This window comes from Lepisma saccharinum, chromosome 11 (assembly GCF_977018435.1).
Source record: "Lepisma saccharinum chromosome 11, izLepSacc3.1, whole genome shotgun sequence".
Lineage (NCBI taxonomy): Eukaryota > Metazoa > Arthropoda > Insecta > Zygentoma > Lepismatidae > Lepisma > Lepisma saccharinum.
The window spans coordinates 35,974,382-35,998,114 of NC_139239.1; the positions used below are offsets into that span (position 1 = coordinate 35,974,382).

At 37.6% G+C, this 23,733-nt stretch overlaps 2 protein-coding genes across 3 annotated transcripts in view; both read right to left on the bottom strand.

Annotated features, from left to right (window-relative positions):
• Nucleotides 1-4,978: 4,978 nt before the first annotated feature.
• Nucleotides 4,979-13,178, bottom strand: LOC145995203 (uncharacterized). 2 transcript variants are annotated; one of them, XM_083131763.1, is made up of 5 exons: nt 13,118-13,178; nt 10,452-10,591; nt 8,107-8,262; nt 6,164-6,262; nt 4,979-5,359 (listed from the first exon to the last, which is right to left on the bottom strand). In XM_083131763.1, exons 2-5 carry the CDS (start codon nt 10,567-10,569, stop codon nt 5,118-5,120), a joined length of 615 nt encoding a protein of 204 aa, XP_082987889.1. In that variant the 5' UTR covers nt 10,570-10,591; nt 13,118-13,178; the 3' UTR covers nt 4,979-5,117. The 2 variants fall into 2 exon arrangements, with proteins under 2 accessions (XP_082987889.1, XP_082987890.1); XM_083131764.1 differs by having other exon boundaries at nt 13,094-13,133.
• A 4,439-nt stretch (nt 13,179-17,617) lies between these two features.
• The window catches only part of LOC145995001 (uncharacterized), a 48,164-nt gene continuing 42,048 nt past the window's right edge, over nt 17,618-23,733 (bottom strand). Inside the window, exons 5-6 of the mRNA XM_083131533.1 lie at nt 22,483-23,040; nt 17,618-18,733 (exon numbers count right to left, since the gene is read on the bottom strand). Of these exons, the coding sequence (XP_082987659.1) occupies nt 17,784-18,733; nt 22,483-23,040 (1,508 nt within the window). The 3' untranslated portion in view covers nt 17,618-17,783. The remainder of the gene's footprint in view (nt 18,734-22,482; nt 23,041-23,733) is intronic.

Genomic DNA, 23,733 nt, shown 5'->3' on the forward strand with positions numbered 1-23,733 from the left:
TTAAGCATACCCAAGATCTCCTTCTGGAGAAGAGGTGATAATGGCAACAAAATACAGGACAAACATAGAGACTAGGTCACTGTCATCGGCTTCCAGCACGTATCCATGTTAAGTGGATCTTTTTTTATGGTATCGGTAACAGGACTGTCCAGTTCTACATGCTTCGCTTCGCAGTCAGTTGGCGTGTGTGCTTTCTTTTTCCTTACAAGTTCCTTCTCAGAAGTTGTGTAGTGTTGGCGGTTGTGGCATATGCAGTACACATGAGAAGGTTGAATGTAGGGTGTGAGATGCTCGAGTACAAATTTCTCTTGCTCACTGGAAGTCCTGACAGCCAACAGTTGCGGGCTAAAGCAGCAGGCTGCACGCAAAAAATTGAAAGTCTCTTACATATTCAAAGCGTTTAATAAGAATAACGGGCTTTCATTTTATCGAACTTCTGTGCAAGTGAGAGTCTTCATTTCATGAGTAGGGTAAACACGTGTTTCTTCTAAGTATTGATTTTTCACCCTCCTTCCCGTCCCTCTTGACTCTTCTATAACTTATATTGGTTCCTTCCAGGATTCAGTTTGTTTTAATTTTTAACTTCAAGTCCCTATCATGATTGGACTATCTCTACACCTTCAGTGGCTGTAAGGTAATAGCATTGTGTCTTCTAATTGAAGAAAAAGAGGCCCTCATAGATGGGAGACACGTTGGCGGCGTTTCGAAGCTTTAATCCAACATCTACCTGTACCGACTAAAGCATCCTTTGAATAAGGCCCAGACGTGATTAGAAATAAAATCATCCAGACTGGCAAATCATTTACGCAACACACGTTCTTATAAAATATGAAACACAATTTCACAGTACTTATGCATAAGTAGGGACATTGAATTTTCGCGATGCACGAAATCGCGAAATGTGAAAAAAAAAAAAAAAAAAAAAAAAAAAAGATGCAATTTTGAACATTATGCACGTAACTTCACCTCCAATGATGAAATATGCATGAGTTTTATTCGCGAAGTAATGCGAAATGTCTGCTTTTCCACGAAATGAACGCTTTTTCGTGAAATAACCGTGAAATATCATGAAATTAAGTAGAAAACACGCAAAAACCGGCAATCGAGGTTGTGCGCGCAAACTGTCGATTTGTAACGAAACGTTTGCCTAAAGTTTCCTACCACGTTTTATCTTCGATCACATCAGGAAGGCGCTGCAAATTGGGATTTCCCATGCACATAATCTCAGTTCGAAAACTTCGCTCCCTGTCATGTTGCATTCGTTTCTTCCCCCGAATGTCTACTCAACTTCCAGTTTCATTGAACTTGCTAGCTTTCTTTGCCCCTGCACTATGGCCTCTAAATACTAAGCCTTGTCTAGCAAGAAAAGTAAACTATCCTTGCCCCATCCAATCGCCGCTACTGGCAATTACAGTTGAAATCTAAGTACTTGTGTATGTGTACAGTTTATAGAAATGAAGTAGTTTATCAATTTATAGCTCTTTTGTATGTTGTTTCCTCATGATGAAAAAGTGTGCCAATTTAATTTTTTTCCACCGCTGATCTAACATTTTATTTACCGCTCTCCTCAGTTTTTATTTACCATAAATTTGTCTCCCTATGCATAAGTATGTCATAGATAGATATCAATTACTGTACCTACATATTTGAGTTGGTGTTTTAAGTCCACTTTATGCATAGTAACGCTAATCGGGACTGGACTTACAGTTTAAAGTGGGATCCGAACCACTTGTGCCTCCCCCGGGTATCGAACCCGGGACCTTTTGATTACAAGGCAATGACGCTACCACTGCGCCATGGGGGAGGCCCTGTACGTACATATGTAATGTTACTGGGATATTGTATCATCCTAGAGACATGTGCATTTTAAGAGACTCTTTCATTACCTTTCCTAATATCTATTCGCTTACCGGGACTTGAATCAAATGTTTGTTGTCTTAAGTAACTAATTTAGTGTAGCACTGAATAAAATCCTTTTCTTATGTATGCAACTTCGCCTATACTTCCCAGCGTTGCTCCCAGGTACCCATTTTATTGACTTGAGTGAACCCTGTAGTCGCCTTCCGCAGGGACATTGTGTGAAAAAAATCCCACCTGATAACATCTACACCCGGAATCGAACTCTGTTCTCCCGAGTGGCAGTCAGACGCCATACCGTTTTTTCTTCATATCTTATTTTCATGCTCTTTTCAATTGTTCACTTTGTCAATTTAATCAAAACAGACAAACACGAGCATGCATGTCTTACCCGAGATTCCAACCCAGGGCCTCTGGATATGAATCATCTTATTCCCTTACTATTTATTACAATGCTACAGCAGAAAAAGAAAGAACGCGAAGCTGCATTGCGCATTTGATCTCCTCGAAGTTCAATGGTCTGCAAAATGACGCACACTTCTGTATGATCTAGCTGAAGGAAATATAAATTCTAGTTTCAAATTACATGTTTTATTTATCAGAACATCAACTTTATTTAATCGATTTTTGTGCGTTGTAGACTGCAAGGTCAAAAATCCTACAACTGAAGAGGAAAGCTCTTTAATCTCAACTGTAAACTTGAGAAGTTGGACACAATCCAGACGACTGAGTGTCTTCCAGTGCTGCGACGTGGAATGCTGGAATCGATACAGTTGTTCCGGTGGCATTATCCGACCATGGCAGAGTGAAACGTACCATACCCAATGCAAGCAAGCAAGAAAGTACAATACTAAATCAAAGGGAAGTTTTTGGTGTATTTTTCTTCCTTTACGTCGCATCTCTGCCAGTATTGGCTAATCAAAACGAAGAAGATGAACGATGAACTGACGAATTTCATGAATTAGCTTATTACTCAAAAGAAAACGTAAGAACAAATATTGCTACATATATATCATGTTGTAAGATTTGTGCAAGTTATTTAAACTCGGGAGAGGTATGTTGTCCATGAGAAAACGTAAAAATTACGTGCACTAACCTCAAACTGTATACGGTAGATTTTTCGCTATCCTTTTCAGCCTGGATAAATCTAAGACCTAAACACTAGATCAGTGGTTCTCAACCTTCGAAACCGTCGTCCGCTAAATTAGTAATGGCCAGATCCCAAGAATTTTTGTCGTGAATATATTTCCAATATTTAAAGAATAAGTCCAGTCTTAATTAGTCTATGCATAAAGTGGACTTAAAAAACAAAAACTTACAACTCGAATATGAAATTAGGATGATGATATTTGTCAACCACTTTCAGCAGAACCTCTCGTTGATAGCAAATTACAACAGATAACTGCACCAACAAAGTTGTTAAAGCCAAAAGAACGTTGTGTTTAAATCTTGAAACATTGTACGTATCGATATTTTATAATATCGACATATTAGAGGTTAAAAAATGTAAGGACTCCAGTTGAGCTCCCTTTCTTCTAATTTATATATAGCTCGTTTGGATGCACGTGCAGCTTGTCGTGTCGCTTGAGTTCGAAAGGTTCAATTAATTACTAAGGGTTCGCTTCAAAGCGATACATGTCGCCTGTCGCTTCGGTGTGAAATCTTCCTAAATATTCACCAAAGTTTTGTGTGCAATTGTTGGGTACAACTTTCCGTGGTAATCAGATGCCTTCAGGCTTGATAGGGTTATTAGTGTTTAACGCTTCTACACTCGCGAATAGTTTCATAGTTATTTGTGCTCAATTGACGGTGTAATATAATAATGAGTTCTTGGGTAGAGGCTCCCAACCTACTCTTCGCGGTAGTACTCTATGCAAACCCTTGCTTGCTCCAATCCTTGTTTTCTCCCTGGGACCTACTTGCGTTGTGGCAATTGGCGAGGGAGCGTCGTGACATCCGACTCCCAGAAGCAGTCCGGAGACTCTTGCTTCTCTGACTGCGACTTGGGAGGACACTTCTTTCTACACGAGATCCATTCCATCTCTCAGTTCTGGCTTTTACGTAAGTCACTCTGTGAAGTGGACGGTACCACACTCTTCCTGGCCGGGTACTACCACCACTTCTTGAGCTGGTCGGTTCCCCCTCTCTATGTGTTGTTAGAGATTAACGCATCTTGTAGTCCTCAAGACGGTTCTCGATCTGGTGCAATAAACATTTCTTCTCGGCATTCAGAAGGACCAGGTTCTCTTTGCATTGTATCGAATCTAGAAGAGGTGTTGTTGGGATACAACCATTTCTTGCTTTACCGTTTTCAGTTCTGCAACTTTATATTGGTAGCATTAATAGTAGGAGCGATTCTCTCCCTCGAGCAGCCACCCAGTACTCTAGAGATGACCAGGAGCAGGACAGGTCATTTCTTGCGAAAGCTACAATGGAAGAAGACAAAGAAGACCATTCAACAGATCCTCTAGTCAATGTGACAAATTGTCTTCAGAGGCGTAAGAAATACACATGGGTGACTTCATACACATTTCAAACCCCCCTTAAAATAACCTCCGACCACAATTTTTGTATTTGAGTACAATTTTAATGGAGTCAAAAGTTTCGAATATTCGAAATATTTTATTGTATACCCCTCCAGAAACGTAGCTATGCACAGCACCTTCACGGCCTCGCTGATGGCGTAGTGGTAACATCGTCATCTTGCAATCAATCGGTTCTGGATTCGATACCGAAGGGAGGTACATTGCACAGTGGATCGGATCACACTTTAAACTGTAAGTCCAGTCGAGATTAGCCTATCCGTGCAAAAAGTTGACTTTAAACAACAATTCCAATTCCAACTATTCCACCTTACCTCGAAAATTACAGCCCCCTCCCCCCCGCTCCCAAAATACTGCGTTACCCAGTGTCTATAGACTCTTTTTGAAAATAAACTAGCCCAATTGATCAGTTTCTTCAAGAATATGCAAGCAATGAAATATCTATGTATCTAGGTTCCAAGCATCTCCAACTTATTGATTCAGTTTTTAACTTAAGAATTATTTAAGGATTTTGAGACAGGTAATGTTCATTGTAAAATATTTATTGATTTAGGTACATTCTAATGATTTTTTTTTTTACAAACTTGCGATCTGCTTTCCTTTTATTAAAGCGAATATCATAAAGTGTAACATAATCCAAACCTTGTGAAAGTGAACCGTTTATTAAAATATTCATTGAATTCCACCATCTGCACAGTTCAGCTTCGTCTGACGACGTCATTCGAGGTTCATCAGAGACCAAAGCCCTTCGTCCTTGGGAGGGGCAACGACCAGTCCGTCGGCTCCCACTTTCATGCAGCCAAAGTTCACAGTAGGCCCTGTCCCAAAGATGACATCAACCTCCATGGTTGTGCAAAAATAGATGTTAGTTCCAGAAGTGTGTATGTTAGAGAATCGCAAGCAGGGAGTTACTACCGGAAAGTTTGGAATAGGCACACACATTCGTGGAGGATCCGAAACTGTAATGGAATGTGAAACTTGCCGTGTTTGTACATTATAAATTTATTTTAAGGTCTATTTTATTTAAATAATGGTTATGAGTGAATGAGTTTTACACCTCTATATGCATAAGTACAGTGCCTTACGAAATAAATCCCCTTTAGATGATTAAAATAACAATGGTTTCTTTCTAGTACATTACGAGAGGGCCTAAGTCCAATATCACCCTCCTTAAATACGCCACTAAAGGGAAGTCACAATTGGAGCGACTAACCAACCAACGTGGGTCCCCTTGCCCTCGCCCTCGGCACCCCACCACCTTCCGGACGGGTTCCGGATTCTATCTCTAAACCGATTTAGTTATAATCCCCCTCTATATAAGAACCACTATAATTAATAACCATTGAAAATATATATATATATATATATATAAATAACTAATCCTATAAATATTAAAGATATTCCCGGTTGAGACCATTGTAACAGTGATTCGACTCCCACTTTACCATTCGGTACCAAGTTTGACAACGATGACGAGGTGAAGGATGAGGTCCACCGGTGGTTACGTCGTACCGAAACGGACTCCTCTACAAGGGTGACATTTTTCACCTGCCGTTACGGTGGTGCAAATGTAGTGACCGATTTGGATGTTATGTGGAAAAGTAACAACAAGGTCTCATAGGTAGAATAAAAATAGTGGTTTCTGACTTTGAGTAAAATCACTTGGCTCATTACTTTGAATACATACATACATATGCGCACACACACAGTTCTGATTTTAAAACAAACTATATTTTTAAAAGTAGAACACATGTTTCACGTACCTGAGAAATTGGTATGATAGATGGACTCTCCGTTTATCACAGCGTCTATATTAATGTAGTATTTGTCCGGGTCGTATGTGATGTTGAAACAACCTGAAACTGAAAGTAATTATCTAAGTCTCCATGTTACCATTGCAATAGAGAACAAGAAGACTAAGATATATTTTTGGGAATAATTTTATGTGAAGTCAATTCATACTGATGTAGTTGTGATATGGTTAAAACAGTCTATTATGAGCAGGCGAGGATTTATAAAATTTGCGCCCCTAGGCTATCCGTTGTTTTCGGCCCTGCCGACATTATCATTATCATTAATATTTTTATTAACAGTTTTGTTATCATGGTACTTCACTTTCACTAACTGCATGCTCTGCATTAATAATAGTTGTGAACTTTAGAATAGACACACATCTGATTAAAAATTATTCATTAAACTTCGTTTTCTTTTTTTATCGGCACTTGCACTATGTATTTCGTAACACAACGCTAATGCCGCACTTGCACCAAAGGAAAAGAAACCGACACTACATTACGGTAGCCACACTGGCCGCGAACTGAGAAACAAGGATGTTTATTTCAACCGTCAATATCTTGACTTCTAATTGTTGTCATTCAAAATGTTTACATTAGTTTCTTCAAGGAACAGTTATTTATATTTGAGCACTGTTATACGTGACCTTTGAAAATAGGATTTATAATGTAAGAAGTTACTTAAACTGTAGAAACTCTTTCATGAAATGGACAAGCAAAAGGACTTTGTATGTTTTATTTTTCTATTATTAAAATAGTAAGGAATTTTAATAGTGGATGGTCTTCATCACTTCTGCCCCTTCAGCGTCTCATTTTTGTGCGGCCCCCTGGACTTGAAACCCTAGGCTGTAACCTAGGATAGCCTTATGGTAAATCCCTCTCGATTATGAAAAAATAATAGAAGGTTAAATCATTACTCCCCAAGTTCAGTAACATGAAGTTCCAAATACATATTAATTTATTAAGATAAGCCGAACTCTTTGGCAATGAAAATGTTGCCAGTTTCCCATGCAAATTTATAAAACGATAAGTATATTATGCGACAGATTACACTAGATCTGCAAAGATATGTAAGTAACGAAGAAAAACTGAAATATTGAATATTTGATGTCCAAATATGACCCTGTGCTCGTTCAAATTTTCTAAAGTGACTGTCAACTTTTTCTTAAGTTTCCAAGCGAAAAACATTAGTGTTTCTATCACGAAAAACAATTTTCTAAGCAGTACTTAGAACAGTGATGAATTCAGAGGATGGCCCGGGGGAAGGAATCCACCCTGAAATTTTAAAAGTTCCCTCGAAAATTTCACCTGCCAGAACATTCGGACAATAGCTAAGGAATTTGGCAACCATGTTCAGTTCGACTTTCATTTACTTTAATTTATCTTAGAACGTACATTTTTGGCATTTTTGTTGTAATAAGCATTGTTTCACTACTCTTTCTAATTAAAGTCAAAATAATAAACAAATTTAAATTATCGCTCGTTTTTGATAACTGCTAAATTAAGAAATAGAATAGATCAGAATATGCTTCAAGCTTGCGGAAAGGTATCAACTGAGGGGGACGAGGAACTCACAGAGGGTTTTATCCACAGTTATACAGTGGAAAGTCTAGTTTTCTGTAAATGTAAATTATTGTATGCTATAATATTATTACAATGATTCTCATGATCACATTCTTAAAATGATATTTAATTATACCGAATTACACTTAATTTAATTACATATCATAAATAAGGGACAATTTAAAAATATTAGTATTGTTTCATTAGTATTATAATTTGAAGCCTATGCCTGATATCCCTGGAGGAAAGTGGCTGGATTCAACTTTGACTTTGAAGCACTGGTTGTTCCGTTGTTTCAGTAAGTAGTTATGTTTTACGCAAAGGTTAAAGAAAATTACAATAATACATACAATTTCGACTGATGATAAATCCAATCGGAATACTGAAGCAGCAGCTACAAGTTAAGTTTTCACATGAGCACGGCGATTCAAATTGTTGAATTTGGATCCTCAAATTGTTGAAACCAGTGTGATTCATTGGCCTGTTGTGTGAAATCACATTTGATTCTGAAATGTTGAAAATCAATACGTCAACGTGTTGCTGTTCAAATAATAAACACCAGTAATTATTATATAAGTAGAACTTGGACTCATATGACCTAAAATCATCAAAATATGTAAAATGAAGACACTTTTGACATAAAATTTTAACAAAAATGTCATAACAGTAACATAAATTTCTTATTAATAGTTTTCTCACACAGCTACTTTAAAATGTGAACTATGTGCGAGAATGAATGCAGTCCGAGGGTTCTAATTTCCATTTGAATACATTGATACCCGACGTGGAGCAGGGTGCTATGTCTGGGTGTGCTCCCTGGTGGTATCCTCCGGTCTTGAGGTGGAGTTGGGCATTTCGTCCCAATCTCAATAGTTTTGGTTTTCCCGCCAGTACTCGTGTGGCTAGTTCCAGTGGTTTCCTACTGGGCGATGGGGTCGCCATCGTCACGTCCTACGCCGAGTAGGAAGAGGCAGAGAGAAAAAACATGGGGGAATAGATTAGAAAATTTGAATCGAAACGAAGAAGATAAAAAGTATGAGCCTAGGTCGAGAAGAGTGGATGAGATGGACAGAACGGGGTACCCCGACACCTATCGGCATGATGGGCAGAACAGAAACACATACAAAGTATGAATTTGAAAGTATGACCATAGCCAATTACAAAATATATTTTCTTCCACAGCATTTCCCTGACAGAGGGCGTAACGCATTCATTGGAAAAACAAGAAAGTATATGCAAGCCTATTGAATTTATTCCTCATATACCAATAACACATGTTAATATAATAGAGAAACAGCGGTTCTCTCACCCCCCCAAACCGCTCTTCCTCCCTACCTTCCAGAACTGGCATTTTGAAGAGCTGATGAGAACATGGAATCTGAGTGAACTAGCTCTCATAATAAAGTAACACCTTTCGGGGCTAGGAAAAAGTGAATATACGTATGGTGAATGTGACCGGTAATTTGGTAGCAATGTCCAAATATGCACGTACGTGAGGAAAGAAAAAAAAATTAATTGTCAGAAAATGCCTGTAAATCATTGCATTCCGTACTGGTTCATATAAATCGATTTCAAAGGAAACTTTGACTAAGCTTGTTCAATTTTAGCAATCTTCCTTAATTTTTCAAAAGTAATATTACTACCTATAATGCGCTACATCCTCTTTGCATACGGAAGTGAAGAGCGAAAATACAACCAAATTCCAGTTACCTTAATAAATACAATGAAATAACTTAAGACAAAGCATTAATATATTAATACTGGTCACATGTTTCAAAAGAGAAAGTATACAAGTTAGAACTAGCTGAATAAGTTCTAAGTGTTCACAGTTTGACACTTTATAATAAATTCGCTATGCACGAAACCTTTAGAACATTAAGTACAATAAAGTAACCTGCAATGTGAATGCTTTTGAACAGAGACCACAATGCAAGTATGTAAAACAATTTAAACCACACATATCTATTTGACTTGAATACCAGAAAATTCACTGGATTTCGTAACCACCAATTTGTCCAATGACACTCCCTTCGCTCATTTTATCAACTAAATTCACGGCCATGAAAATTGGCGGCTGGGCAGAATTGCGCTGGTGCCACATATGGGAAAAGAAAGCGAGAGCGGGAGAAAAGTCGCTCGTTCCAGCACACTGTGTGGCAACGTCAATCGGGCTGCGTTGCCTAGTTGCCTCTCTCTCTCTCTCTCTCTCTCTCTCTCTCTCTCTCTCTGGGACATACAATTGTCATCCCTGACCTTTCGAACAAATACTCTCAGTTTGTATCGCATGGATTACAAGGACCAACTCTACAACGTGATCTTTCATTCTCTTAAACCTCCGAACACACGGGATTGTGCTCCGACGTGGCGACAGCTCGAACTTCTGCCACCCACCTAATTTCATGGCCATGCGTTTAGTGTCAGATGATACTGTACTTCAAAATAAAAGGGAGGTTGATGGCGTCTTTCCAGATTTTAGTGTTATTTACCAAATTATGGCTCACATTTGATAGTCTGTCTACATGTTTTTCTTTCTTAAGCTTGCTTTGAAAATAAACGGGACAAAACGTCTATCAAAAGGCATATACAATCCATTGATATCACAAAAACCGAGGATCGTTTTCCACCATGAGGGTTTTCCTTTGGAAAATACATTAAATAAAAATACGTATGATTGTGGAATCATTCACATACATACCATTGTTTCCAGTTTCAATAAACTCTAGCGCTTTTCCGTGTTGTTTACTCTCGATTTGCACACATAGCATAAGTAGCAGTAAAACAACGAATCCTCCTTGATCTTGGTAGAATTTCATCCTGTTTTGTAGGTTGCACTATCTGCAAAACAGACAACATATGTATAAAGCTCATGATAATTTTTCCCTCTCTCTCTTCGTGGCGGAGTTGTTATCACAGAGCACTAACACGACAGGGGTCCCGGGTTCGAATCCAGGCATGGCTGTTCTTTGCGAGTGTCCCTTTATCATTACATCACCTATCCTCCTCTTGGCGATTATGCAAAAATAGCAGAAAAGCTAATATTTTCAAAAAGTATTTAGATGACTATTGTAGTAGGCTACATGTATGTACAGTATGTGGTAGTACACGTTATTTTATGTGGAAGTACTTTCTATAATAGCTCTTGTATGGTATTTTTAACTAACAATTTTCTCACCTTGACGAGAAATAATCTTTTTCAGTTAAACATTTTTCCATATTTATTTCATATAGCCTATGTTTACTTGATAGAGGCCCGTACCTAAGTACGGGGGGGGGGCATGGGTCCACCCCAACCCCCAACGAACCATGAAATGTTGTAACGTGGACCTATAAAAACCTACCAAAAAACATTGGCGATATTCAGGTTTTGTAAGAATTTCGATTTTGTCCCAGCATAAATAAATGGATTGTTTGTAGAGAGAGAGGCCAGCTCCAGAAGATTGCATTCTGCAACATTTGATGATTTCAGTTTTATAACCATTGTTGCAATGCTACCAGAGACGATCCAATTTAAACGGGGCAATCCATTCTTTTTAATTGTTGTCCCGACTTTTTCGAACTGCAGTCGTTATACGAAAATGTCCCGGTTTTCTTGGTTAACTCACAATCAAAAATGTTCTTCATTATAAGAATCATTGCTAATACACATCATTTACGAGATAAATATATTATTTTCTAAACATAGAATTACTGTGGCAGTTCAGGGGTACTGGTTAAAGAAAATTAAATGAATTTGAAAATATTGGGAATTTGCGGAATGCAATACTATTCAAATAGTTCTGAGAATTGAATGTCAACAACAAGCACCAAGCTGTACGTTGTGTGACAGCATTTGTCCGAAGCAAGTGTGTTGATGATTTTTTAGACAGGTAGAGGGAGTGAGTTAAATTTTTTCTTCATCTTGAACTATAATACTGCAACTCTACAACTCTACAACTCTACAACTCATCTTGAGAGGAAAAGGGATTCCATGGAGAGGACAACGTGTCTGTAGCTACCAGACGTAAGTGCTGCTTTGCTCCCCCTACATCGAGAAGGTTGAGTGGAGGGTGTGAGATGTTCAAATAAGAATTTCTCTTGCTCGCTGCAAGTCTTGGAAACCAACATTTGCAGGCTAAAGCATCCTGGAGGCTGCACGCAAAGAAAGAATGAAAGTCTCTCACATATTCAAAGCGTTTAATAAGAATAACGAGCTTTTATGTTATCAAACTGATGTGCAAGTGAAATCTTCATTTCATAAGTAGGATAAACATGTGTTCCTTCTAAATATTTGGATTAACCAGATTTTTCACCCTGCATTCGGTCCATCTTTACCCTTGTATAACTTCTATTGGTTCCTTCGCGGATTCAGTTTACATTTTTAACTTCAAGTCACTATCGTGATTGGGCTATCTCTACATCTTCAACGGATGTAAGGTAATGACCTTGCGTCCCTCTTCTAACTGAAAAAAAGAAGTCCTCACAAATGGTAGAGAAGTTGACGGCGTTGCAAGGTTTTAAACTGACATCTACCTGTACCGACTCAAGCTCAAAGCATCCTTTGAAGAAGGCCCAGACATGGTTATAACTAAAACCATCTAGACTGGCAAACTATTTATACGAAACACTTACACAGGTTGGCCACTCCAGAACCATGATAAAATTCAAGTATAATTCCCGGTTTTCAAGGTGAATTTTTAAAAAATTCAAGGCTACGAGCACATGTTTTCTCTATTTTAACTTACGTATTACCGCCTCTCACCACCCACACACACAAATATATTAACAATATAGTTTGTGATTCCAGTGTGTTAAAAAAATATATAATTAAATTAAACGGTATAGATATATTCAAAATATTTAAGGTGAGGAGTTTACATTTGCCACTTCACATACTCAGGCTAGAAATACGGTACATCTACAAACACAAGTCGCAAATGTTACGGTTCATATTCTAATCTAAGAAACATTGTTAATTGTATAAGAATTTCAGACTACCTAATCATTTTCAAGATATCATACCTAGCGTGTCAGATATTGTTCTGCAAAGGACACTAAAAAAGTAAACGGGTTGAGAGAATTCAGTTTTATTTTCCACGTAGCTTTTTTTTCCTTCCCCGATAATAATAAAAATTAAACTGTGAAACCTACCTCAGGGAATTTATCAATATGTATAAATTCAATGGGATCTGGATTAATAAAAGTTGCAATTTTTCACGTCTTCAGAGAAAAATTCAAGGAATTCCCGGTGAGTAGCCACCCTGTTCCAAATGATGAAACATAATTTTACATCATTTACATGTGGGATAGTGTATCATCCCAGAAATATATGTACAGTATTTCAAGACACAGTTTCTTTACCTCTCCTAATGTCTATTCGCTTACCAGCACTTGAATCAAGTGGTTGTTCTCCAAAGTAAGAAATTTAGTGTATCACTGAAAAAACTTCTCTTATATATATGCAGAACCTGCTGTTGGCCTTGGTCGTAAGTGTATCTGAAATGGTGGTGAATTTTCCGCAAATGGCAATTCCTAATCGTGTTCACAGATAATTCTCAACCTTGGTTCCAGTAAATGCATTCTCCTGATAAAATTTTACCGCTTCACGAAAATGTAATGGGCGCTTTTTAAAACCTTGAAATAGTATCTTCTCAATGTGCTTCTACGGAAGACATTGTTTTCTGATTGTATTAAAATAGTCATAACATGAAACGAAATGATATGAACATGTCCTTTTCTATTTCTGTGTGACCTTCTTATTTACGATTACTAACAATGAAACTTAAAAGTACCATGTTCTTATAGTAAATATTATGCATTATTGTAAGAAAATAGTAATACATGTACAAATAGTGTGAAAGAAGGACCTTCTTCATAAAATTTGCAAGGAATTCTTTGATCCAGATCATCTTTCGACAGGAGTACACTGTATATATTTGCTCAGAGGTAAGATCCCCCCCCCCCCCGCTGTTCTAGGCACAGATTAACTGAGATGGTCGAGATGAGAAACCCCCTGTGGCGCTGTTGTCAATCCTAAGCAAGACCAGGGAGAGTTTACAATGCAGTCAGCTGCTTAGCATGTAATCTTGCCCCTGCGTTGCCAAAATGTGTGCCAAGTGTTTGTATCATCATGAAGGAGAAACCAGTACGCACCGAAACTATTTAACGCTGTTGACAACGAACTAAGGGAGGGAAGATATATATATGATAAAACGGGACACTTGGTAAATAGCAAAGGGGAGCGAGAGAAAGAAAGAAATGACTGTTCACTGGAGCCTGCGAATTTGCGAGGTGGTTCTTGTATTGGATGAGCTGTATACCACACGATTGTCCATGAAAACATATACATTTGAAAGATTGCAGTATATGATCATGAAAGCAACGAAAAACAAGGAAAAGTCCTGATATTGAAGGAAACCCCCTTCCGTCTCTTTATTTGTAAGCAAAATAGCGTAGTGTAGGCCGCCCCAGTGGGGGTGTACACCCCTTGTGTTCAGGTCAGCACAACCTTCCGCACCCCCAATTTTTATGTTCAAAGTAATCCGGGATTTTTTCCATGTGTTCAAGCGGCTCCCGCGTCCACCCAGCGTCGAATATAGTGGGTACCTGGAGGAAACTCTGGAGGGTAAAGGCAGCCAGGGGCGTGGTGCTGATCACATCATCCCCACCTTCGGCCACGATCAAGAAAGTGTGGGGCCCTAACTCCGCACCCCCTATATGCACTCATGGCGTGGTGCAAAGCACAGCGGAGCCTCTATTTTTTACTTCAAAGTAACAACAAAAATAATAGTCGAGGCTGATATACAAGAAAGCAAGTTTATGTTAGTACATATTGCAACGAAATGATCTCCTTTCCTATCTTAGGTGGCGATACACATGTCCACAGTCTAATCCAGTCTGGATCAGCCCTTGCGTAATAAACTAATTTTTATAATTCCTATTCAAATACAGTATGTAACATTCTTATTCGTACACATGGATTTTCAAAGAAAATCTTCAATATCTGAAAGGAAATTCACTCTTTTGAAATTGTTTCTTCACAATTGAATAACTAATATCATTAGGAACATAAAATCTTACCCAAATTCTGTATAACTAATGACAATAATAAATTAAATGAAACTGAAAGAAAAACATGCCATTATTTGTACAACTTTTCTATTTGTACACTTAATAATATAAAAGAAAAAAGTATATCAGAGCAAATTGACTGACAGTTCTAATACTTTGATGCGCATCCTTTGGCTTTAATTGCTGCTTCACACCTTCATAGAATTAAGCAGTTTCCGACATGTTTCAGACCTTATTTTATTCCACTCGGCTTGCACAACAGTTTTCAACTCTTGTTTGGACTTGACACCTGCTTTATGGACTCGCCTCTTCAAAATTGCCCATAAATGCTCAATGGGATTTAAGTCTGGACTTTGAGCTGGTGTTTGTAGTAGTGTGGGCACATTATTCCATATTAGCCAATTCATGTTAACTCGCGCACTGTCATTGTCTTGTTGGAATCTGTAGATAGGCGGCATGTTCTTTTTTTGGGCACTCTGCTTTACATTGTTCTTCAATATGTCCAAATAGACATATGCATCCATGATACCATCAATAAACTGGATGGTACCAACACCTTTGGACGACATACAGCCCCAAATCATTAATGACCCACCACCGTGTTTAACTGTTGGAGCTGTGTTAATGTGATCTTTGTCTTTATTTGATTGTCTCCAGACCCTATTTATCTCATCTGACCCGTATATATTGATCTTGGACTCGTCAGACCATTTGACATTATCCCAAAATTCCTGGTCCTTGTGGATGTGCTCTTTCGCAAATGAAAGTCTATTCCTGCGATTTACCTTATTTATATACGGCATCTTTCGTGGTATTCTGCCATGATATGCATGCTTCCACAGGCACATCGGACGGTTTGTCGGACATCATCTTGCCAGCAATATTTTCTACTAACGGTTGTAACTGAGGAACATTTAGTCGGGAGTTTTCTCGCACTCTTTTTAAAATAAAGCGTTCATCACGTTTATTCAACCGTCTCTCCTTTGGTTTTATCGGCACATTCTGTGTTGAACCTTCCTCTCTAAATTTGTTTACTATGTATTGAACTGTGGAGAGTGATTTATTGACTGTTTGTCCAATTTTTCTTAACGAATAACCTCTAAGGGCCAAATTTATAATAACATCCTTCAGATCGGAATTAAGTTCCTTCACCTTGCCCATTTCGAACACGCCGATAGATAGACGATAGGCCTACAACAATGCCTACGCCAGCATTCCGCTTGACGGGGAGCGCGCCTGCATGTTCAAACTTGTTACGAAGTTGCAAACTGCAAAAAAATCGCCCAAATAGCGGTGGCGCTGTATGCGAGGAAGATTGAAACTCTTGCCTGTACGATTAACAATGTTGCATGAAACAGCGTGTTTTTCTCTTTTCACACAAATTATATGATCTGTTTATACACTTTGAACATACATTTGAATGGCTTATTGCAGAAAGGGACCTGAGTCACTTTTGCACAATTCTGAGAAAAAACAAGAAAAATCGTATAATATTGATAGTGTAAGAAAGAAATGTGCCGTTGTTGGCTCACATTTTCAGCATAATGAATAGTTAATTTTGCAACCCTCAATGCGCCCCCCTGCAGTATGCTGCTTGCGACAGTGGAGATGAAAAGGTTGTAACTCCGATACCTCAAAAATGTGACTCAGGTCCCTTTCTGCAATAAGCCATTCATTTGTATTGACATTTGTTTTTGAAACCTTCATTAACATTAATTTCCAGGTACATATGAAAATGATTATATTTACTAGTAGATATGACTTTTTTGCTCGGAAATTCTATGTGTACGAATAACAATGTTACATACTGTACCATCGATTTTAAAGCAATAAAAAGCAGTTTCTCGCACTGTTTTATATGGTTAGTCGTTTACATAAATTAATACTTATATTCACTGATTCTATTAATGGTTTTATAATTATATACATTTTGCTTATTCAGTTTCAAAAATATACTTAAAAGAATGTGTGTACAGTGGAATCCATAAGTATTGCTCAACAAATTGTACATGACTATTTTCGTTGGTTTTTTTCTTCATCCTGCGTATTTTTAATTTGATTGATTTGGGGTTTTTTATGTCCCCTTTATGCACAGTTAGGCTAATCGGGACTGGACCTACAGTTTAAAGTGGGATCCGATCCACTATGTGCCTCCACCGGGTATCGAACCCGTGACCCCTTGATTACAAGACAACGACGCTACCACTGCGCCATCGGGGAGGCTACGTACTTTTAAGGACTGTAGTTTTACGTATAGTGGTTCAGAGGTTGTAAGACGATTGTTTGATGTTTTGTCACAATTCTTGAAGCACTCATTGCATAAAACAAAGGGAGTAAACGTGGTGATGGACAATTTACATTCTTATGGAGCCCACTGTACAACGAAAAAGTTGCATGAATATAAAATATGCAAATAGTCAATAATTTAAGCACAAATGCTATCTTACTGCCATACAAGAAATTTTAGCAGTAACAATAAGCTGAGTTAATATGTACAGGGTAAATAAATATATTAAAGAGACAGAAACACTGGAGATCTTGGCGCCACCTATGAGCAGGAGTAATAGACAAGGACATTGTTAACACGTTTGGACACATAAACATTCAAGTTTCAGTTCCATCTTGATGTTCGATGAAGATTTATTGCATGAAATGGATATTTATGTTTAAATATATTTCCTATATTGTAAAACACAAAATGTTAGTTACTGTTTCCTGTAGATTGCCGTTAAACTATGTTCTTGTATCGTCATTGAAATAAAAACAAAACTTAAATGACGTTACATAAAGTTAACGACTATAACAATTTATTGACTAAAATAATTTACATGAAAATCAGAGATAGTAACAGAAAATCAATAAATATATAAATACATATAATATGAATGTACAAAAATAAATAAATTGGTTGGTGATTGAATAGTGATAGCGAATAAGGCATCTTTGGCACGTGACAATTAACATATTGCACTTTCAACATTTAGTATTTAGGTATGTTCTCCGAACCGAGCTGTTCTTCATCACTCCCATCCTCTTGGTCAAGTGGGAGCACCATTACTTTAGATGAGCTACCATCATCGTTCGTTTCTTCTACGTAATCATCTTCCTCATATTCTTCTGTCTCGGAGGAATGTACAGTGTGGATTTCCCTGTTTATGTCCTTTGTCTCTGGAATCCCTTCGTTTATTAGATTATTTCGCTTCTCATACTCATTGTCGGCCTGCGATTCGGTGTGATCTTCAGTGTCCATATCTGTGGAGTTGGCACTTGCTAGCAGTACCTGAGTTTGACCTTCTTCATCTTTTTGACTTGGAGTTCTTTCTGGTACACTTCCATCTACAACTTGTACTGTCGGCTGACTGGATCCATTATGACTATCATCTGAATCAAGAGCGGTCTTTGAAGAGTAAAACGAGAGTTTGCCTGTTCCTGGCCGTTTCACAGTCTGCTGTCCTTGCTGTGATGGTTTGGGAGCATCCCTGAAGATGTCAAAGTCGAATATATCATCGTCATCGTTCCCAGGTTTGGCGTCATCATCATCTCCAAAGAGGTCTGAAAAGAACCCTCCCTCACTTTCAGAATCTTGGGGTTTGCCTCCTTCATTCTGGCCGCCTGCTTCTTGGTTCTCATCTTCTTCAACATCATCCTCATAGTCACCCACGACGAAGTCGTAATCGCCTAGGGATGCAACTGGAGGGACAGGGTCTGGAGGGAGGGGCGGTGGAGGTTCCAAACCTAAGCCTTGGGGTCCAAACCTGAAGCATGAAACTCGCAGTCCAGATTCGACGTCGCCAAAAGCTCGGATTTCAAATCCAAGGCATGCCCTGAAGTACTTATCTGCCTGGCCTCTTTTCGTTATTCCGTAGATTCTTGCGCAGAATTGGGTTACTCCTCCAGGCATATTCATACAGACAGGTTCTGGCCTAGTACCTGCAATTCAAATAAAACAATCATTTGAGTTAGTTTGTTCTTAAGTCCACTTTATTCACAGACAAGCTAATCGGGACTGGATCTACACTTTAATGTTGAATCCACGTGACTGTTTTTAGTGCTTATTTTATTACTAAATTATGGTATAGTGCCTGTACATTTTTGCAATTTTTAGGGTCTAAAACCCAGGCTATAATAGTAATTGATTAACAAGTCGCTTTAAGTTCTAGGTAATCCCCATAAAATAAAAAACGAAAGTCAGAAAATTCCAAATGGTATGCAGTGTACGGCGACATGGTACGACCATAACCGGATATCAGTTATTAAAAAATCTATAACGTTTACTATAATTTTGAAAAATGTAAAATAAGTTAACTACAGTTCAAAAATGATTTAAAGTACCGTATTCTAAAGTATGGTACATGATTGCATGTCCGAAGGGTGATACCTAACTATATGTCAGAATAAATATGTTTCATATAGATGAAAGACTGATTTCGAAGATGAAAATTTATGGAACACTACTTTTAATTTCGAAGATTTCACCAAAACAATATTAGCAGGTGTGAATTAATTTTTCGTTTCTGTTGTTACAGAGTTTGTTTCCAAGTTCGTTTTATGCACAAAGAGGTTAACTGGGACTCGTAATACAGATTAAAGTGAGATATAAACCATTTTGTGCTTCCATCAGGCAGTGGCGTGCCCGGAATTTTCAAAAGGGAGTATTACGTATACTTGTTTAGTAGTCAGTCCTCATTTTGATTTCTTTTCATGCCTTTGTCGTTCTTTTCTTTTTAGGAATATTGGGCCAAAGGACGGGTTCACCGGGCATCGAATGTGAATTAATTTTGAATGGCGTTATTTTTTTTTATGTTTGATGACATGATTGTGTATCCACAGGGTTCTAAGCGTATAAAATGTCTAAAAATTTCGAAGGGAAAAACAAAGTCCTTGAACAGGTATTGGTATATCTTATCTAGTTTAGGTTACGATGCCGTATACAAAAATAATTCCCACGACCGCTCCATTGGGTCTCGAGTGAGATATCTAGAATGTAGTGTGATATTTTATTGCACAGAAACGTGACCAAGTGAAGGCTTTTAGCTACATGCACTGATAAACAGGGAATAACAACTTTAAACCCAATTTCCACTAAGTGTACTGTGATTCTGCTATACTCAGAACGTGTCGTGTTGTCGGTAACAGCAAGATAGTATGCCCGATTTAATTTGAGCAAGAGCAGCCGTTTATTTCCGCACAGGGTATCACGTTACGACAGTCTCTCTCTACCATGCTGTCCAAAGATTTCGGGGAGCGGTTCGAGGCAATGGGGTAGTTCATTTCCAATTTCTTCCGGTTCCCTTAGATAATGTGGTCCCCCTAAGAGATGGTGGGACGCGAGGGAGTGTGCTATTCAAACGATATTTTCACAGAAGCATATGGTACGTACCAGCGATGTTAGAATTGAAGAAAATTATAAATTTATATTTCTACATTTAGATGTATGACCTGCAATTCAAATTGTGCCAATACAAAAACAGTAGCTGGGAATGATATTGAGACGATACTTTGCCGAGTCTCGGTCTTTAACATTATTAAAGCAATGTAAATTCAGTACAGAGCCAAAATTCAATGAAATGTAAGCAAAATAGAATTATCATAGAGAATGTTATTATGATTACATATTGCCACTTAGAAAAGTAAAATATAAGTTTGAACACACTTAGTGTTGTAATTAAATATAATAAACGTTGTACCAGTTGGGCAATGGAAATTAATAGAAATACTAATTTAGAATTTAGAAACCTTTATCAGCCTCCCACAATTCTTGGTTTAACCTTCAACATATTCTGCTTATTTCTTTTAAGCAATAATACCAAATAAATAAATAATTTATTATTTGTAATAATGTTAAAAATGTAATTATACAGGACAGCTGCATTTCAGACTAAGGGACAATAATTTCTGTTTTATCATACCTCTGAAAAATTTGGTTATATGCCCCGCCCGGCTATATTGTATTTCCCAGCCCCACACCTACCTAGGGCTGGGCCTGTTGTGGGTGTGTGATATCTGGATAGTTAAAGCTTTCTTATACATCTGTGGAATTGTAAGACTTCTTTTCTTACATATTTTAAAAAGTAACCTACGGATGGAGTTAAGAAAAAAGTATTCAAACGTTTTCCTTCATTCAAGCTATAAATATATTACCGATGGAAACAAAAATATTAGGAGATAAAACAAACACCTAATTAACTATTAAACTTTTATTGACAGCGAAACGCGCAGTTCATGTACCATTTGCTACATTACAAGACATACGAAGAATTTAAACAATTAACGTGGTATAAAAAATTCGCAAAAAATAATATTGATTTTATACAGATTCTTTTGAGTTTCAAAACATTTTCAATATATATAAATAAAACATAACACCTGCCTTGTCATTACGAATTATATAACTCTGTTATCAACTTTTACATGCACACAAGAAATAAATACATTCACTCTTATATGAATTTATATCAAAATGACTAAAAATCTCTTGCAAAATTACAGAGAATATGTTTAAATTTGTGAGATAACTGAAACATGGCGGCAATAGAATATTGGGTAAACTTTTGCAAGTCATGCCATCATCATGTAGAAAAATAATATCTTATTTACACTGAAAACATTTGGTGAGTTTTAAGGACATTTCAATATACTGTGGAATATTCCTTGTATTGTTTCAGTTATTCACACAAAAGTGTCATTACTGTCATTAAATATAAAAATCTAATATATTTCTTTGGCACCAATGAATTTTGTTTACACTTAGATTTAATCTTATTACTCGCCCCGTCTTCTATCACGTTCCGAACAACTTTCATTTATATTTCCACTGATTAATCTCATGCGTGTAAAAAATATATGTAAAGCCAGGTCTAAAATTATTGTATTGTAGAAAATCGTAATCGTTCTTAAAAGTTGTATCACTAGACATCGAATACAAGTACGTACAATTGTTCTTATACATCTGTATATTGATTTCGAGTTATTTTACCATGGTAAGAGTAGTCGACACAAAGTTCAAATTTACGTTTGTTGCGTTTGACAGGTTTCTGTTTTCTAACCTTGACATTTCATTACAGTGCGAGAAGAAAACCGATAAATATCCTCCTCCTTTCTTCATTTGTAAATTGATGTAGTGTTTTTACAGTCTCTCTTGTTAAATTTCTGTAGAAACATACATAGAAGGTTGTTGGCAAGAGGGAAATCTGAACAATGTAGCTAAGGCAAAGTTTGATTCCAATTCTTCAGAGTCAACTTACATTTGCACTTGAAAATAGGCGACACGAGTCGAGTTCCTTAACTTAATAGTTTATATGAGTGATAGGACAAGATTGATGAATACACCAACTGAAATAAAGTGAATTAGACACTAAAAAACAAGCTAATGGAGAGCATTTGGGAAACTGTAAACAAGACAACTAACGGCCATCTTCGTCTTTAGTTAAGACGTAAACAGACAAGGCGATAAGCTACAATATTGATTGTTTAGTCATAGACCACATTATTGGATTGTACATCAGGTTTTCCAAGACATGTTGGAATAACACACACTTCTTCTTTGGTTTTACGATGTTCTTTCGCTTATCTTTTCATGATTTTAAGCTAACCACTCTTACTTCATGAGCTAATGTTGATGATCCTTTTATATCAACGTAAGAAGCGTGTCAAAGATTCTAAAAATATGATTCTTAGTTATTCAGTAACTGCGCCTGGTCTCTTGTTTCCTTTCTTCCTCTTCTTAACGAGTTTTACAACGACCCTGTAATCATCATCATCGCCACCGAATAATCCTCCTCCTTCATCATCATCATCGTCATCGTCATCACCGAAGAAGTCATCATCATCGTCATCATCCTCGCCTTGGCTACCACCTTCACCACCTTGTTCTTCATCATCGTCGTCATCACCAAAACCAATGTCGTCGTCATCATCGTCGTCATCACCCTCTTCGTCTTCACCCTCCTCGTCTTCATCATCGGCTGCATCGTCACCGTAATCGTCCGAGTCAGGGTTGAGTCCTGGAGGATCCGGGGGGATAGCAGGGGCCGGCTCCAAGTCCAAGCCCTTGGGGCCAAACTTAAAGCAGGAGACGCGGATGGCAGCTTCCACTTCTCCAATGGTTCTGATTTCGAATCCCAAACAGGCTCTGAAGTAGTCTTCTGGCTGTCCTCTTCTAGTGATTCCGTAAACTCTTGCGCAGAATTGAGACACACCACCCAGAAGATTGGCGCATACGGGTTTTGGTCGATCTCCTGAAACCAAAAAAAGGAAATGTGACGACCAACGAGCAAAGTTCACTATTTTATAAAACGTAAGTGCTAGTTTGACACACAATAAAACAGTGGCATAAAACTACATATACAATTCGTGTATTTCATTTAAATATTTAGTTACCCTACGTCACGTATTGAAACTGTAAATTTAATTGAATACAGAGTTTAGAAAAAAGTGGCGCAATAGAACAACAAATGTTGCTTTATGTTGAGAAAGATTGACAGGTAAATTGACAATAATATATACAGTCAGCATCAATAAAAATGGTACACCTGGATCCTGAAATTATCGCTTCTCTCGTAGCTCTACGACCATGACTGGACTTCAGTAACAAATCTTCAATGGTAAGTTCGATCATCGCCGTAGTGTTAGGCAACAGACATAACGCCATGCAGGAGAGAGTGTATTTCAGGATCTGAATGTCTTATTTTTATTGCGGGTGATTGTACGTGCAAGTAACAGCATGTTTACGGTGCTATTTACATGTATAAAACACAGGGTTATTTTGATTGAATTACCCGAAAGTAGAATTATTATGAGATTATTTCCTTATATTCAATTGTTTATTATTTCCTATTAAAATGCCTATATCGCGCTTTGTATCACGATTCTCTCTTTCTTGCTATCCATATCGAGATGATAAATATTGGATTACTGAAATAGAAATTGAT